The sequence below is a fragment of the Pituophis catenifer genome, unplaced genomic scaffold (assembly GCF_029215685.1).
Source record: "Pituophis catenifer annectens isolate HBS135680 unplaced genomic scaffold, rPitCat1.0.hap2 SCAF_7, whole genome shotgun sequence".
Taxonomy (NCBI): Eukaryota; Metazoa; Chordata; class Lepidosauria; order Squamata; family Colubridae; genus Pituophis; species Pituophis catenifer.
Window position 1 is genome coordinate 84390360 of NW_027256887.1, and position 17306 is coordinate 84407665.

Below are 17306 nucleotides of genomic sequence, written 5' to 3' on the forward strand. Positions count from 1 at the left end.
CAACTTCTGTTCCACTGATTGATTAATTGTCCTCATGGTCAGGAAATTTCTCTTCAGTTCTTATACCCTAGTTGGGAATTACTGGAACTGTAGTCCAGCCACATCTGCAGGATGCCAGACTAAAGGTGGTTCTGAATCATCTACAGGTAGTCCTCCACTTACGACAGTTCTTTTAGTGACCATTTGAAGTTACAACGGTACTGGAAAAAGTGACTTACGACAATTTTTCACATTATTGCAGCATTCCCCATGGTCACATGATAAAAATTCAGATGCTTGGCAACTAACCAGTGGTGGGATTCAAACTTTTTTATTACCAGTTCTGTGGGCATGGCTGGGTGGGCGTGGCATGACTTGGTGGGCATGGCAGGGGAAAGACACTGTAAAATCTCCATTCCTGCCCCAATCCAGGGGAAGGATACTGTAAAATCTCCATTCCCAGGGGAACGTACTGTAAAATCTCTATTCCCAGGGGAAGGATACTGTAAAATCTCCATTCCCAGGGGAAGGTACTGTAAAATCTCCATTCCCAGGGGAAGGATACTGTAAAATCTCCATTCCCAGGGGAAGGGTACTGTAAAATCTCCATTCCCAGGGGAAGGTTACTGAAAAACCCCATTTCCTCCCGATCAGCTGAAACTCGGGAGGCAGAGAATAGATGGGGGCGGGGCCAGTCAGAGGTGGTATTTACCGGTTCTCCGAATTACTCAAAATTTTCGCTACCGGTTCTCCAAAACTGGTCAGAACCTGCTGAAACCCACCTTTGCAACTAACTCATATTTATGATAGTCGCAGTGCCCTGGGGTCATGTGATCTCCTTTTGCAACCTGACGAGCCAAGTCGGTTTGGGCGAACCGGTAGTAGCGGCGGCGGGAGGCTCCACCCACTCGCCCAGACCTCATCAAATACGCTCTGCGCATGCGCAGAAGCTTCAGCGCGCGAGCGAGCGAACCGGTAGCAAAGGTAAGTGCAACCCACCACTGGGAAGCGAGATTCACTTCACCACCGTGTTGCTAACTTGACAATCGCAGTAATTCGCTTCACAACTGCGGGTCGTCATTAGCACAGGAAGGTGGACATTAAAATCTAGCTAATTCTTGCAGCAGTTGTGAGAAGTACCTCGCGGATCCCATCTTGCTATCAGCGGTTCTTCAAAATAGATCACAGCGTCGGAAAGATGGATCGTGATTCCCACAGTCACCCCGGAGTTGTCTTCAGATTCCTCACAGGCGGCAGTGTAGGGGTACGTCTCCAATCCTGTATCCAAGACCTTCAAGCAAAGGAAATTTAGCTTGTTTTATAGAAATAACTCCTACCTCTCCTTGAGTCTAAACCAGTGTTTCTCAACCTTGAATATGGATGGACTTCAACTCCCAGAATCCCCCAGCCCAGGGAGGGAGAAAATGGCCTTCCCCACCCCCCTGGAGCCCCTCAGGAGGCCAGAAACAGTCTGTTTGCTGACTTCCAGTGGGACCTAGAAAGCCTCTGGAGCCTGGGGAGAGCAAAAAACAGGCCTTCTCTCCCCCGGAGACCCTCCAGAGGCTGGAAACAGCTAGTTTCCCGACTTCCGGTGGGCATGGAAGGCCCGAAAATCAGCTGGCTAGCGTGCACATGCGTGCCAGAGCTGAACTAGGGCAATGCTCGCGTCCCACCAATATGGCTCCACGTGCCACCTGTGGCACGCGTGCCATACATTTGCCATCATGGGGCTAGGGCAAATGAAGCCACAAGGTCTTTATTGTCTTTGTCAGCGTTTCGCTGGCATAGAGAGCAGAGAGAGAGAGAGAGAGAGAGAGAGAGAGATAAGCTCTGAACTTCTGCCTGCTAAATCCCTTTGATGTCCGGTTGTCGTGGAAATGAAGGGGGGAGACATTCCTGGGAAATGACGTGACAAGAAGTCGGAAGAATGACTTGGAAGATAGCCAATGAGAAGCAGATAATTGGGGATCGGAAAGGGAGGGATTGGGGGGCAAAAGGTCAGTCTTGTCCGCATCGAGTCATGATCCGGTGGCTGTGCTCAATTAAAGAAAAGATTTCCTTAAAGATTGGCAGTTTGGAAATTCATTTATTTTGAGATAGCATCGAAGTCTGACAGACTTGATGAAGGTTTGTGTGAACACCCAGTTTGCTTTCCCTCATTTTTTTTTTTTTTTTTTGCTTAAAAGAAAAGAAAATTGGATTTGGGAAGGAGAGGTCATGTGCAGGGGTGGGATTCAAAAATTTTAGCAACCGGTTCTCTGCCTGGTTGTTGGGTGGGTGTGGCCATGGTGGGCGTGGCCTAATTGGCCTCCTGCACCACGGGGGGGGAGGGTTTCGCACTCCCCAGGCTCCAGAGGCTTTCCTCGAGCCTCCAGGAGGGTGAAAACAGCCTCCCCTGGGCTCCGGAGGCCCCCTGGTGGTCGGAAACTGCCCCATTTCAAGATTTCTGGGAGGCCCATTTTTCACCCTACCAGAGCCTCCACGCGGGCCCTGCACTTACCTGGCATCTAATATGGGCTGCGTGGAGACACCGGGGAGGGGAGGGGAGGGGTGGGCGGGGCCAGCCAGTCCTTGCCACTATCAGTTTGGCGAACCAGATGTAAAATTACCATCCGGTTTGCCCGAATTGGTCCGAACCGGCATGGCAAGCAATCCTTTTTCTCAGCCCCTCCCTCTTTAAGATGAACATTACTTCCACGATGGTCCATCCTTTGACTTGCTTGGCTTGAGGCGGGAGCTTCAGCAAATCGCAGTGGTAGACGCCTCCCACCGACATGAACTGGCACAAATCCACCGTGTAATCTTCAAGGATATCCATTTCGCTGATATTAAAGAGCCGCAGGGCTGAAACATGAGCTGGAGAAGGAGAGAGAGGTGGGAGGTCTCAGCTTCTCCGTCGTTCTACGTTGCCAGCAATCCCTCATTTTATCTGAAAGGGCAGCGGAAAAGCGAGGGACCGTTCTCCTTGCCAAGGCCTGCTGTTATATTTGCCTTTTTGGCCAATGGAGAAGGCCGGGGCTTGTGATGTCACAAAGTCTTATTTATTTGTTTGTTTGTTTGTTTTCCTTGACTTTGATAGTTTTATAAACACCTCAAAGCGCCACGTATATCTAATACTCCTTTCTCCTCCCAAGTTCCCCACAACAACCCTTGTGAGGTGGGATGGGCTGAGACAGAGTGACTGGCCCAAAGTTACCAAGCCGGCTACCATGTCTCAAGTGGGATTAGAACTCACGGCTTCCTGGTGATTGGCTCAAAGTCACCTAGTCAGCTTTCGTGCCTTAAGGCAGGATTAGAACTCACCACCTCCTGGTGACTGGCCCAAAGTTACCAAGCCGGCTTCCATGTCTTAAGGCAGGACTAGAACTCACCACCTCCTGTTGATTGGCTCAAAGGCACCTAGTCAGCTTTCATGCCTTAAGGCAGGACTAGAACTCACCGCCTCCTGGAGACTGGCCCAAAGTTACCAAGCCGGCTTCCATGTCTCAAATAGGACTAAAACTTACCGCTTCCTGGTGATTGGCTCAAAGTCACCCAGCCAGCTTTCATGCCTAAGGCAGGACTAGAACTCACTGCCTCCTGGTGACTGGCCCAAAGGCACCCGGCCGGCTTTCACAGCTAAAGCTGGACTAGTCTGAATTCTAGTCTGGTGCCTTCACCCCTAGACTAAACTGGCTCTCGCTTGTCAATGCTCTACAGCCGTGATGGCGAACCTATGGCACGCGTGCCATAGGTGGCACGTGGAGCCATATCGGTGGGCATGCGAGCTAAGCTTTGGAGCACGTGTGTGCACTGGCCAACTGATTTTCAGGCCTTCCAGTCCCACCGCAAGTTGGCCAATGGGCCATTTCTGGCCTCCGGAGGGCCTCCAGGGGAGTGGGGAAGGCTGTTTTTGCCCTCCCCAGGCACCTAGAAAGCCTCTGGAGCCTGGAGAGGGCACAAAATGGGCCCACCGGGCCATCATGTGCCAAAAATGGGAGTGCGGCGGGGGTGTCGCGCACCATGCACAGGGGGGTGGGGCACATAGAATTATGGGTGTGGACATGTGCACGCGCCCCCCCCCCCCGGCACTCCCCCGCTTTTGGCACGCGATGGCAAAAAGGTTAGCCGTCATTGCTCTCCAGTTACAAAGGTTTGACTGAGAGCTAATTCTCACACGGTCCAGGGAAACAGCCGGATACAAGATTGGTCTAAATTTCATTACTAAAACAAAACACAAATGGAACGGGGCTCTCACTGCAGCCAAAAATGGAGCTTTTAGCTCATTGCACAACTTGGGTGGAACAAAAAAAGGCACAATCGCTGGAATTCTTGTTGTAAAGTGAGGCCATCGCGTAATTTTTTTTCTTTGCCTTACGACTGTGTCACTTAACGATGGCATTCCCAGTCCCAGTTACCATCATTAAAACGCGAGGACTCGTTGCAAAGGAATGCCGTTATTCAGAGTGGGGACCGCATTACCTCTGGAGGTGGACCGAAGGAAAAAGGAGCTCTTGGTGTAATGATCTTCTCTACTTCCGGAGTCCCGGGAGCTGCTGCTCCTTCTTCTTTCCGAATAACTGAAGACGTCACTGAAGGTCTACAAGGAGGAGAAGACATCAGCCTAGGACCATGTGCTGGCCAGCTGAATGATATTTATAAATCACTTTTGGAGGATGTAGGAGACTCTCCGCTGATTAACCAAATATTAAAATCACTTAAAACTGGCAAAATCCCTAGAGAGTTCAACCCTACTGTTCAAAACATGTTTTTAAGAAGAGACTAGACTGTCACATATCTGAAATGGTAGAGGTTCTCTTGCTTGAGCAGGGGGCTGGACTAGAAGATCTTCAAGGTCCCTTCCAGCTCCTATTCTATTCTATTCTATTCTATTCTATTCTATTCTATTCTATTCTATTCTATTCTATTCCATTCCATTCCATTCCCTTCCCTTCCCTTCCCTTCCCTTCCCTTCCCTTCTTTATTCATTCCATTCCATTCCATTCCATTCCATTCCATTCTCTATTCTATTCTATTCTATTCTATTCTATTCTATTCTATTCTATTCTATTCTATTCTATTCTATTCCCATCCCTTCCCTTCCCTTCCCTTCCCTTCCCTTCTTTATTCATTCCATTCCGTTCCGTTCCGTTCCGTTCCGTTCCGTTCCGTTCCGTTCCATTCCATTCCATTCCATTCCATTCCATTCCATTCCATTCTATTCTATTCTATTCTATTCTATTCTATTCTATTCTATTCTTATTCCATTCCATTCCATTCCATTCCATTCTCTATTCTATTCTATTCTATTCTATTCTATTCTATTCTATTCTATTCTATTCCCATCCCTTCCATTCCATTCCATTCCATTCTCTATTCTATTCTATTCTATTCTATTCTATTCTATTCTATTCTATTCTATTCTATTCTATTCCCATCCCTTCCCTTCCCTTCCCTTCCCTTCTTTATTCATTCCATTCCGTTCCGTTCCGTTCCGTTCCATTCCATTCCATTCCATTCCATTCCATTCTATTCTATTCTATTCTATTCTATTCTATTCTATTCTATTCTATTCTATTCTTATTCCATTCCATTCCATTCCATTCCATTCCATATATTTTCTTATAAGGAAATAGAACGCAAGTCCTCCGCTTGCTTATCCAATAAGACGACAGACTGCTTACAATCTATCACCTTATTGGATAAGAACCAAGAGACTCAATGGGCGGAAAGGGTCAAAAGAGTCATGATGGAGCCTGCAACTGTGTGAATGAAGCCCAGGCCCTCTTTCTACGCAAGCGAGTAAATGCGTTGGGCAGTTGCAGCCGCCATCTTGATTATTTCGACCCATCCTTGTAGATGCCCCGATAAGAAGGTGCTATCCAGGTAAATCCAGTTCAGGCGAAAAAAATTCAGACCTGTCCCTGTGTAGAAAGTCAACCCCCACCCTCCTAGCAAATGAAATATTTTAGGAGGTGTTAAAAAAGGCAGGATAGAATATTTCCCCTAAAGGAGAAATGGGGAAAAATCTTAAGGGAGGCAGAAATCTCTCTTGATTTAAACATATCATTCCCTTTAAGAATTATGGAGTGGCGCGGTGACCTATAGATGGAGCTCTCGCCTCACAATCAGGAGGCTGTGAGTTCGATCCTAGGTAGAGGCAGATATTTCTCTCTCTCTGGGCACACTGAGAATATATCTGCTGAACAAAACTCCTCATGGGCGACAGGAAAGGCATCCGGCCAGGAAACACTCGGCTCCATTCAGTTGCCCAGACTCCACTCCACAAGGGATTATGGGATGGTTAAAAGAGGATGATGATGATACCCTTTAAGAATTTTGCTGTTGCACCCTCAATTTCTCTTTCGCTTGACCAGTTTACAAAGCGTTACCCACGGAGAAGGGAATGTTGCAAGTCCTTGTAATGTCCGGGTATTTTTCTGTCAGCTTCTGCCCCGTCTTACCATGGTTCTCGCGGAGGTTTCCGTTTTGATCTCAGAAACGCCTTTCAGCGTCTCCCGGTCTTCATTTTGGATTTCTGCGTCCTCGCTGGGCTGAGTCACCCCCTCGATGGATGGGAGGTCCATCTTTGGGAGTTCTTTGGGGAAATCATGGAAAGGCGACAAATGGTCATAACGGGTGTGCAAAATGCGTACGGCCACATCGCAGGTGGTCAGCAGCTTGGGAAGTTCAAACCCATGGCAGGGTTGCTGGTTCTCATCATGAAATAATTGGTTCCGGAATCTGACGGGGAGAAATTACAACCAAGTGTTATATAGGCAGCCCTCGACTTACGACCAGAATTGACCCTGTTGCTAAGCGAGACGCTTGCTAAGTGAATTATCCCCAGCCCACCCCACCCCCATTTTACAACTTTTCTTGCCACAGTGTGAAGTGAAATCACTGCAATTGATAAGTTAATAACCCCGGTTGTTATGTGTGAATCTGGCTTCCTCATCGACTTGGCTCATGAGAAGGTCGCAAAAGGGGGGGGTCCCACGGTCATAAAGATGAGTCAGTTGCCAGGCGTCTGAATTTTGGCCACGTGATCACGGGGATGCGGCAATGTTCGTAACTCTGAAAAATTGTCATTTTTTTCAGTCCCGTGGTGACTTTGAACGGTCACTAAACAAACAAACCTCGTGGTAAGTCGAGGACTACCTGTGTCCTAGCGAAAAGGAATAGGGCCAGTACAAAAGAGCCGCCTGCAATGAAGTCCTCTCCAAACAAGTCGGGGTCTGCAATATTTATTCCAGTAGAAGATTCTGGAAATGATCACCTCAAGCCACTTGAACTGCTCCTGCGTGAGGAGAGTCATCGGGTTCCAATAAAGGGGGACATTTGTAGCTCAGGGTTGAAATCAGGGGTGGGTTCTAAAATTTTTTATTACCAGTTCTGTGGGTGTGGCTTATTTTGTGGGTGTGGCTTGATGGTCATGTGACAATTCTTTAGGATTTAGCAGAGGTACTGGTCTACCAGACTTTTAACTACTTGCAGAGCTGTACCGGTCTACCCATTTATTTTTTATTATTTATTTTTATTTCGAATTTATATACCGCCCTTCTCCCTGAGGACTCAGGGCGGTGTACAGCCAAGATAAAAAACATAGAATACAAATATTAAAACATTTAAAAATATATATAAAATTTGGCCCAAAAAATTAAAATCGCAGACTAATTAAAAGGATTTAAAAATTTTAAAAATTTCTTCTTAAGCCAACCCGGCTTGCTGAAAAAGATAGGTTTTCAGGGAACGACGGAAGGCATTGAGGTCCTGGATTCTTCTTATCTCCGTGGGCAACTGATTCCAGAGGGTGGGAGCCCCCACAGAGAAAGCCCTCCCCCTGGGGGCCACCAGCCTGCACTGTTTGGCTGATGGCACCCTGAGGAGGCCCTCTCTGTGGGAGCGCACGGGTCGATGGGAGGTCATCGGTAGCAGCAGGCGGTCTCGGAGATAGCTAGGCCCTATGCCATGGAGCGCTTTAAAGGTGATAACCAACACCTTGAAGCGCACCCGGAAGACCACCGGGAGCCAGTGCAGCTCGCGCAGGAGTGGTGTTACATGGGAGCGCCATGTTGCTCCCATCACTACCCGCGCTGCTGCATTCTGGACCAGCTGGAGCCTCCGGGTGCTCTTCAAGGGGAGCCCCATGTAGAGAGCGTTACAGTAGTCAAGGCGAGAGGTGACGAGGGCGTGAGTGACTGTGCACAAGGAATCCCGATCAAGAAAGGGCCGCAACTGGCGAATCAGGCGAACCTGATAAAAGGTCCCCCTGGTAACAGCCGTCAGATGTTCCTCCAAAGACAGCTGCCTATCCAGGAGGACTCCCAGATTGCGAGCCCTTTCAGTGGGGGCCAAAGACTCGCCCCCAATAGTCAGTGATGGAGTCAACTGACTATATCGGGATGCCGGGAGCCACAGCCACTCAGTCTTGGAAGGGTTGAGCCTGAGCCTGTTCCTCCCCATCCAGATCCGCACAGCCTCCAGGCACTGGGACATCACTTCAAGGGCATCGTTGGGGTGGCCTGGGGTGGAGATGTACAGCTGGGTGTCATCAGCGTACTGGTGGTATCTCACCCCAAAGCCACGGATGATCTCGCCCAGTGGCTTCACATAAATGTTGAACAGAAGGGGCGAGAGGACCGATCCCTGCGGCACTCCACAAATGAGAGGCCTCGAGGTCGACCTCTGCCCCCCTGCCAACACAAACTGCGACCGGTCAGAGAGAAAGGAGGAGAACCACCGTAACACGGTGCCTCCCACCCCCAACTCTTCCAGCCGGTGCAGCATGATACCATGGTCGATGGTATCAAAAGCCGCTGAGAGATCTAATAGGACCAGAACAGAGGAATAACCCCTGTCCCGAGCCCTCCAGAGATCATCGACCAACGCGACCAATGCCGTTTCCGTGCTGTGCCCAGACCTGAAACCTGACTGGAACGGATCCAGATAGGATGTTTCCTCCAGGAATTGTGGAAACTGTTGCGCGACCACACTCTCAACAACCTTCGCAATGAAGCGAAGGTTGGAGACAGGACGATAGTTAGCCAATATTGCTGGATCCAGGGACAGCTTCTTGAGGAGAGGCCTCACCACCGCCTCTTTCAGGGCAGCGGGGAAGTGACCCTCACTCAAGGAAGCATTAATAACGCCCTGGAGCCAGCCTCGTGTAACCTCCCGGGAAGCCAGTACCAACCAGGAGGGACACGGGTCCAGTAAACATGTGGCCGCACTAAGTCTCCCCAAAATCCTGTCCACATCATCGGGAGTCACAGCATCAAACTCCTCCCAGATAACATTCTCAAGACTGTTCCTCGTCACCCTGCCCTGATCTACCCAGTCAGAGTCCAAATCCCCCCGGATCTGAGCGATTTTGTCATACAGGTATTGTCCGAAATCCTCCGCCCTGCCTTCTAAGGGATCCTCCCGCACTCCCAGATGGAGCAGGGCGCGGGTCACCCTAAACAGGGCGGCCGGACGATTCCCTGATGACGCAATAGAGGCGGAAAAGTAGTTAGACTTTGCCGTCTTTATCGCCACTAGGTAGGCCTTAATATGCGACCTTACCAGTGTTCGATCAGATTCAGCGAGACTGGCCCTCCAACCGCTCTCCAGGCGTCTTTTCCGGCGCTTCATTTCCCTCAGCTCCTCAGTAAACCAAGGAGCCACCCGGGATCGGCATCGGGTCAGAGGCCGCAAAGGCACAACTCGGTCCAAGGCCCCACCAGCCGCCCGATCCCAGGCGGCTACCAGGTCCTCGGCCGAGTCATGTGCTAGATCCTCAGGAAATGGCCCAAGCTCCGTCTGGAACCTATCAGGATCCATCAGGCGCCTGGGGCGGATCCATCTAATTGGGTCCGCCTCCCTGCGGCGAGGGGTCGCGGTTCGAAGATCTAGGCGAAGGAGTGAGTGGTCAGTCCATGACAAGGGTTCCATGTCTATATCCCCTATAACAAGACCACTCAACCACTGGCCAGAGACAAAAATCAGATCCAGAGTGTGACCTCCCCTGTGAGTAGGGCCATGAACTAACTGGGTCAGGTCCATGGCCGTCATGGAAGCCATGAACTCCCGAGCCACCTCAGACGTTTCACCGACAGATGGCAAGTTGAAATCACCCATGACTAAAAGCCTGGGTGTATCTACTGCCACCGTGGCTATCACGTCGAGTAGCTCAGGAAGGGCTGTTGCCACGCGGCAGGGAGCCAGGTACGTAAGCAACAAGCCCATCTGAACCCCACGACCCCACCTCACAAGGAGGGACTCACATCCGGCTATCTGAGGCACAGTGGTCTCCCTCGGATCCAGATCCTCGTTAATAATAACCGCCACCCCCCCCGCCCCTCCCCTGGGCCCTCGGCTGATGGAATGCTCTGAAGCCTGGTGGGCACATTTCAACCAGAGGGACGCCACCCTCCGGGCCCAACCAGGTCTCCGTAATACCCGCCAGGTCCGCTCCTCCCTCTTGTATAAGATCGTGAATGAGGGGGGCCTTATTAACCACGGACCTGGCATTGCATAACATCAGCCGAAGGCCCAGATCCTGAGTATCTAAGCCACCTAGTCTCCAAGAGGAGCCATGGGGACCGGGGCAAGCAATTGCTCTCAAACAGCGAGTGCGAGCCCCCAACACATGATATGGTCCCCTGCTCCCGCCATATCTGCCCCTCCCATCTACCGTGCTGATGGTACAAACCTCATAGGTATCGTCCCCCATCCCTTTCCCAGTCCCTCGACCAACACCTCCCAAATCGTTACCCTGTGCCGGGCTCGGCTCTGACCCTGGTGGATTTCCCCCCCCATCCCCCAGAGTCTTCTTCCCAATTTCTCTAGAAAGATCATTACAAACCCCCCTCCCAGAACCCCTTAAAATCTTAAAAAATTTCCCTAAAAAAACCCCACAAATTCTTCCTTGCTCCATGCCATCTCTCTGGACTCCAAAGTCCGTCATCGAGATAGGCCCTCGATAATGTGGAGGGCCAAACCTGCGAGTGGGGAGAATCTCGCAGGGCGAGGAGTTCCGACACCGAATACATTTGTTACTGGGAGTAGTTATGGCTTATAACCAGGGGATCAACCATGATGATTTAAGAGTCCAACGGAAAAGTATATAAGTCTTAGGTAGTATACATTGGAAAACGCCACTGCCTACATGGCAGTGGGAGGAGTCCAAGAATAGTCCAGAAACGATGGAAATAATAGCCGAGGCTGACTCCCTCAATACTCATACCTAAGGTAAACTTCTCCTTTCAGTTAGGGAGGACAGATAGAGCAATGCCAATCCATAGGTCCAGAAGTATAAGTCGGCTTACAGAGTTAGTGCAGTGGGCATATCAGGAGATGATCCAATGGAGAGTAGATGGAAAATGATGGTGGTATCCAGCTGAGACTGAAAATGGCCTGGATAGCGTGGGACCATCATACGGGCTAAACCCGGCAGAAAAGGGGGGGGGGAGCAATACAAAGCGTTTAGGGGGGGGAACACCCCCATAGTCCTCTTCCGGTCCTCCACATCGCCCCCTAGGTCTTTCCCGGTCACAACGCTCACCCAGTTCAGCCTCCATCAGTTCACTGTGGGGCCTCTGGGCGTCAGTGAGCTGGTCACAAACGGCCACACACCTCACAGCCGCCCAGGTCAGTCCAAGATGGTCACGCCGGAATTAGTTCCTGCCATCTCCCTCGCAGCCTTCAGGCTGCCGCCGCCGCCTCCACCGCCAGCCAGCAGCCGCCATCACAGCCTCCTCCCTGGCTGACGCCACAACAGCTGCCAGCCTCTCCGCCATCCTCCTCGTCTTCCCCAAGCCCCGCCAACACCTCCTGGGCACCCAGGATAAATTTATTTTTGCAGGCGCTGGTCTACTCGTTTATTTTTGCAGGCACTGGTCTAACCATTTATTTTTGCAGGCACCAGTCTACTCATGTATTTTTGCAGGCACCGGTCTACTCATTTGTTTTTGGATTCACCGATCTACCATCAAACTGCCTTTTACCACTGATCAGCTGTAGGGCGGCCTTTTGAAGCCGCGTGGCAAGAGTTTAAACAGTTTCTTTTCTTATAGCCCATCAGCTGGGACTCAGGAGGCAGCTATAGATTGGGGGTGGGGCCAAATAAAAGGTAAGAACGCGGGGGGGGGCGAGGGGGCACAACCGGTTCGATGATGTCATATCGTCACCGCTACTGCCTCGGGGGAACCAGGCCTAACCGGGAGGAACCCACCACGGCTTGAAATGAGGAGGCTGACTTGAGCTTGGTTGTTTTCTTGTAGACGTTTCATTATGCATATTAGGCAACATCATCAGTAATAGAAGGGAGTGTGGTTTCGGGGGGGGGGAGGAGGAAGAGAAGGAGAAGGAAGAGGAGAGGGTTATTGGTGCCATCTGAGCTTGATTGTTTTCTTGCAGACGTTTCGTTACCCAACTAGGTAACCTCATCAGTGCTACAGTAGAAGTGAGTGAGGTTTGCTCTCTGCTTATATACAAGTGAAGGAGTATTGCTTACAATCAAGCAGTAAAACAATGCCCCAAATAAGGAATTATCAATTATAATCAATAGCTTAATCAAGGAACCACAAGAATATCCCCACCAACACTGACAGGGCAAGCCCCTAGCACTGTGATGGCGAACCTATGGCACGTGTGCCACAGGTGGCACGCGGAGCCATATCAGTGAGCACACAAGCATTGCCCTAGCTGAGCTCCGGCGTGCGCCGACCAGCTGATTTTCGGGCCTTCTGGGCCCACCGGAAGTCAGGAAACAGGCTGTTTCCGGTCTCCAGAGGGCCTCCAGGGGTGGGTGGGTGGGGAAGGCCCGTTTTTCGCTCTCCCCAGGCTCCAGAGGCTTTCTAGGAAAGGCTTTCTAGCCTTCCCCAGCACCCCGGAGGCCCTCTTGAGGCCGGAAACGGCCCATTTCCCGACTTCCGGTCCCACCCCTCAAGAAAGCCTCTGGAGCCTGGGGAGGGCGAAAAACGGGCCTACCGGGCCCACTGGGCCAGCATGCCAAAAGCGTGGGGAGCGTGGGGGAGTCTCACGCGCATGCACGGGGCACATTACATTATGGTTGTGGGCACGTGCGTGCCTGACCCCCCGTGCTCCCCCAACTTTGGGCACGCGATGGCCTTGGTAGTACAGGGGTTTAAGGCACCCTGTTATTAAGCTGGTTATTAAGACCAGCTGCCTGCAATTACTGCAGGGTTCGAATCTCGCCAAGGCTCAAGGTTGACTCAGCCTTCCATCCTTTCTAAGGTAGGTAAATTGAGGACCCAGTTGTGGGGGCAATAAGCTGACTTTGTATAAATATACAAAAGGATGAAGGCTATTGCTGAGCACATTGTAAGCCGCCCTGAGTCTCCGGAGAAGGGCGGCATATAAATCAAATTAAAAAAAAAAAAGGTTAGCCATCACTGCCCTAGCACATACACAGAGAGGAAACCCCACTCCCTTCTACCAGTAGCATTGATGATGTTACCTAGTTGGGTAATAAAATGTCTGCAAGAAAACAAGCAAGCTCAGAGAGCACCACGGACTCTCCGTAGGGTTCAGTAGGAGCCACCTTGATATCACATGACTCATGACATCAGTTGTATTTCAGGTAGTTCTCGCTTATTGACTATCTATTCTAGCAACTATTTAAAGTTGCAACTGTGTAAAGGAATAGCTTTGCGACCAATCCTCACATTTATGACTAAAGACAAGAACCACCTGAGGCTGATCACACACAGGTACCCCAACTGGAACAGTCAGATGATGGTGATATAAGGCCAGCCAGCCCCCACACCTGGTGAGTACAATGCAGAACAGAGATGTCCTATGAGGCTCCTTGCCAAGCAAGGGAGTAAATATCTTGTTTAAAGATGGATAGCTGCCACCTGATTTAAGAGATAGTCTAGACCAGGGGTGTCAAAGCTGCATCGTCATGGCGGTGTCACGTGACACAGTGCGACTTTTTCCCCCCTGAAATTCACTTCAGTTCTCCCTCCCTCCTGCTCATGGCAACTTGAAAGCTTTGCAAGTTGACACACTGGTTGTGGAATTGTGACCTCTGGATTGGCTGACAACCCTGACTTGGCTCTCAGAACCTTGGACTGGATTTTGACTATTTCTGTACGTGCTCCTGTTAAAAGCAAACATCCAGGCAAGCTCTTTTAAGAGACTTGGTTTCCTTTCCTTGTCTGCTGTTATCTCCCTGATCTTGAGTAAACTGCTAATTACCACAGCAACTATGTGTTTGTGTATGCATTGGAAACCAGAAACTGGACACACATGATTTTCGCTTAGTGACCACGATGCTTAGCAACAAGTTACAGGTAAGGGAGGACCACATGTATGTTGTAACGGACTGCATCACTGACACACTCACACCCATAATTTCTATGAGTTACTTCCCAGTTGTGGGTCATCTCAATATGATCATAACATGAAGCCTTGTTACTGCGTCTCTGACGTGTTCTCAAAGAACGTCATTTCTACCTTGCATTCTTCTTGAGATTGGCCCAAAGGCACAGCGTAATGTCCTTCTCCTTCATGACAAGTTCCATATTTCCACTTTCAGATTCCCCATAATTGCTGGCTTGCTGTAAAGAGCATTAGAATGAAGAAATTTTAAAAATTGCACCAATCTACCCAAGAAATTGTCCGAGATGGATAAAGGTATCTCTAATTACTGTTGTAAATATAACAAACCCCAAAGGGCATTTTATCATGCATGGTGGATTTGTGAAAAAGTGAAAGGACACTGGATACAAATACATGCATTGGACATCCCCATATGAGGATGCAGAGAGATTTAAAAAACAATATCCAGATGAATCTAGAATTTTTCTTACTAGAACTTAGGGATAGTCAATTAGAAAAGGCTCATGGACAATTAATTTTATACATGGTAACTACAGAATACATTGATATTCGTTGCAAGCTTCAGCTTCTTCTAAGTGTTAGCCTTCCTGATCCCATCCTTAAAAAATAGAATAGAATAGAATAGAATAGAATAGAATAGAATAGAATAGAATAGAATAGAATAGAATAGAATAGAATAGAATAGAATAGAATTTTTGATTGGCCAAGTGTGATTGGACACACAAGGAATTAGTTAGTTAGTTAATTAGTTAATTAGTTAGGCAGCTATCTAATTTTGCTTAATAAATAAATAAATCATATATTTTGTGTCTGGCTGCATATTTAATGAAAGTGCAATTCCTAACATTTTTATTGTTCAAATGACTAAATAGCCAGAGTACCAGCTCTACCAAAATAGATAGATCTGATCTTGAGGTACTGGTGCATTTGGTCTACCAGGTTCCACCCCCCAAAAAGCATACACCTGTTCACCTGTGGCTAAAATCCAAAAAGGCTGAAACCTTAAGATGCTGAAAATCCTAAATCTTTGTCATTGCTTGATGAAGAAAAATAGAATAGAATACAATTTTTTATTGGCCAAGTGTGATTGGACACACAAGGAACTTGTCTTGGTGCATATGCTCTCAGTGTACATAAAAGATGCGTTCATCAAGAATCATAAGGTAGAACACTTAATGATAGTCACAGGGTACAAATAAGTAATCAACTATTCAACTATTTTTAGATATTCTGCTTATATATGCCCATATTTCCATCTTTTAAACTTGTCCTTTCAGTTTCTTAGGTTACCAGAAAGCTCTTGAGGTAACTATGAAAGGATTCCCACCTCAGAGAGGGTTTATTGTTTGTGTTTGGGCCTTAAGCATCTGATTTTTTTTTAGTTTTTTTTCCAGTCCTCCTGAACTGTTTTTAGCTTCAGGATTTCTGTCTATGGAATCCTTCCTACTTTTCCCCTCAGCTTATGGAAATCAGTTCTCTTCACATCTAGGACATTGATCTGACTACCTTGATACAGATAATCCTCAGTTTATGACTGTTTTGACAATGGTTCAAAGTTATGACGGCTTCCGAAAAAGTGATTTACAACCTGTTGCATCATCCCCATGGTCATGTGATTGCAACTGGACAACCCGCTCACATTTATGACCAGTCGCAGTGTGCTCTGATCACATGACCATGATTTGCAATCTTTCCAGTTGATTGCCTGTGCAAAAAAAAAAAAAAAATGTCAATTGGGGAAACTGGATTCACTTAACAACCATGTGATTTAGTTAATGACCACATGATTTACTGATTCGGTGTATGATCGTGGTAAATATAGAATAGAATAGAATAGAATAGAATAGAATAGAATAGAATAGAATTCTTGATTGGCCAAGTGTGATTGGACACACAAGGAATGTGTCTTTGGTGTATAGGCTCTCGGTGTACATAAGGAGAGTAAGATACATTCATCAAGAATAAAATGATACAACACTTAGTGATAGTCATAGGTTACTAATAAGCTATCAAATCGAATTAGAAAACAAATAAAATAATATAAACTGAAAGATACAAGCACATGGTTATAGCCATAAGTGGGAAGAGATAGATACTAGGAAGGAAGAGAATAATAATAATAATAATAATAATAATAATAATAATAATAATAATAATAGTACAGTCTTAGTAAATTATTTGATAGTGTTGTGGGAATTAGTTGTTAAGCAGAGTGATGGAATTCGGGGGAAAAACTGTCCTTGTGTCTAGTAGTTGTTCTGGTGTGCAGTGCCCTATAGCGTCGTTTTGAGGGCAGAAGTTGAAACAATTTACATCCAGGATGTGAGGGGTCTGTAGAATGTAGAATGTAAAATGGTGGTAAAATCGGGCCTGGTCACACAATGACTCAACTTGTGACTGCACTGACTTATGATGGAATTTCCATCTCAGTTATGGTTATAAATTGAGGACTAGCTGCATAGTGAATTCTAGCATCACATGCTCACTCTCTCCTAAGGTTCCTACAACTTCCACTTTCTAGGTGCTCCATCCCTGGAGGTTTTCAAGAAAAGACCACACAGGTATTTCCCCAGAATCTTATGATTCTCTCTCTATTCTATGATTCCTTTATATTTTCTCTGTTACTTAAATATTGTCCAGTATAACTGATCCTCTATATCAGGAGTGTCAAACTGAATTTCATTGAGGGTCGCATGAGCGCTGTGGCTGACCTCAGGGCAGGGGGGGCATGGCGTGACCCACTGGGTGGGTGTGGCCAACTGAATAGGCATGGCCAGCTTGATGCCACTCCCCCAACTGCTGGCATGTTTCCTCTTCTCACTGGGTAGACCGGGACGAAGTTACACTGGCCCGATGTTTCCTCTTCGCATTGGGTAGACCAAGCCAAAGCCGCATTGGGTAGACCAGGCCAAAGCAACGTGGGCCAACCCCTTACATTTTCCAGGATGGCCCCATGGACTGAATCCAACCACATTGAGTTGGACACCCCTGCCCTA

At 48.2% G+C, this 17306-nt stretch overlaps 1 protein-coding gene across 1 annotated transcript in view; it reads right to left on the minus strand.

Annotated features, from left to right (window-relative positions):
- DNAI7 (dynein axonemal intermediate chain 7) overlaps nt 1-17306 on the minus strand; it is a 31133-nt gene that overhangs the window by 6205 nt on the left and 7622 nt on the right. Inside the window, exons 6-10 of the mRNA XM_070947140.1 lie at nt 14425-14528; nt 6423-6702; nt 4441-4558; nt 2672-2835; nt 1120-1270 (exon numbers count right to left, since the gene is read on the minus strand). Coding sequence (XP_070803241.1) covers nt 1120-1270; nt 2672-2835; nt 4441-4558; nt 6423-6702; nt 14425-14528 — 817 coding nt within the window. The remainder of the gene's footprint in view (nt 1-1119; nt 1271-2671; nt 2836-4440; nt 4559-6422; nt 6703-14424; nt 14529-17306) is intronic.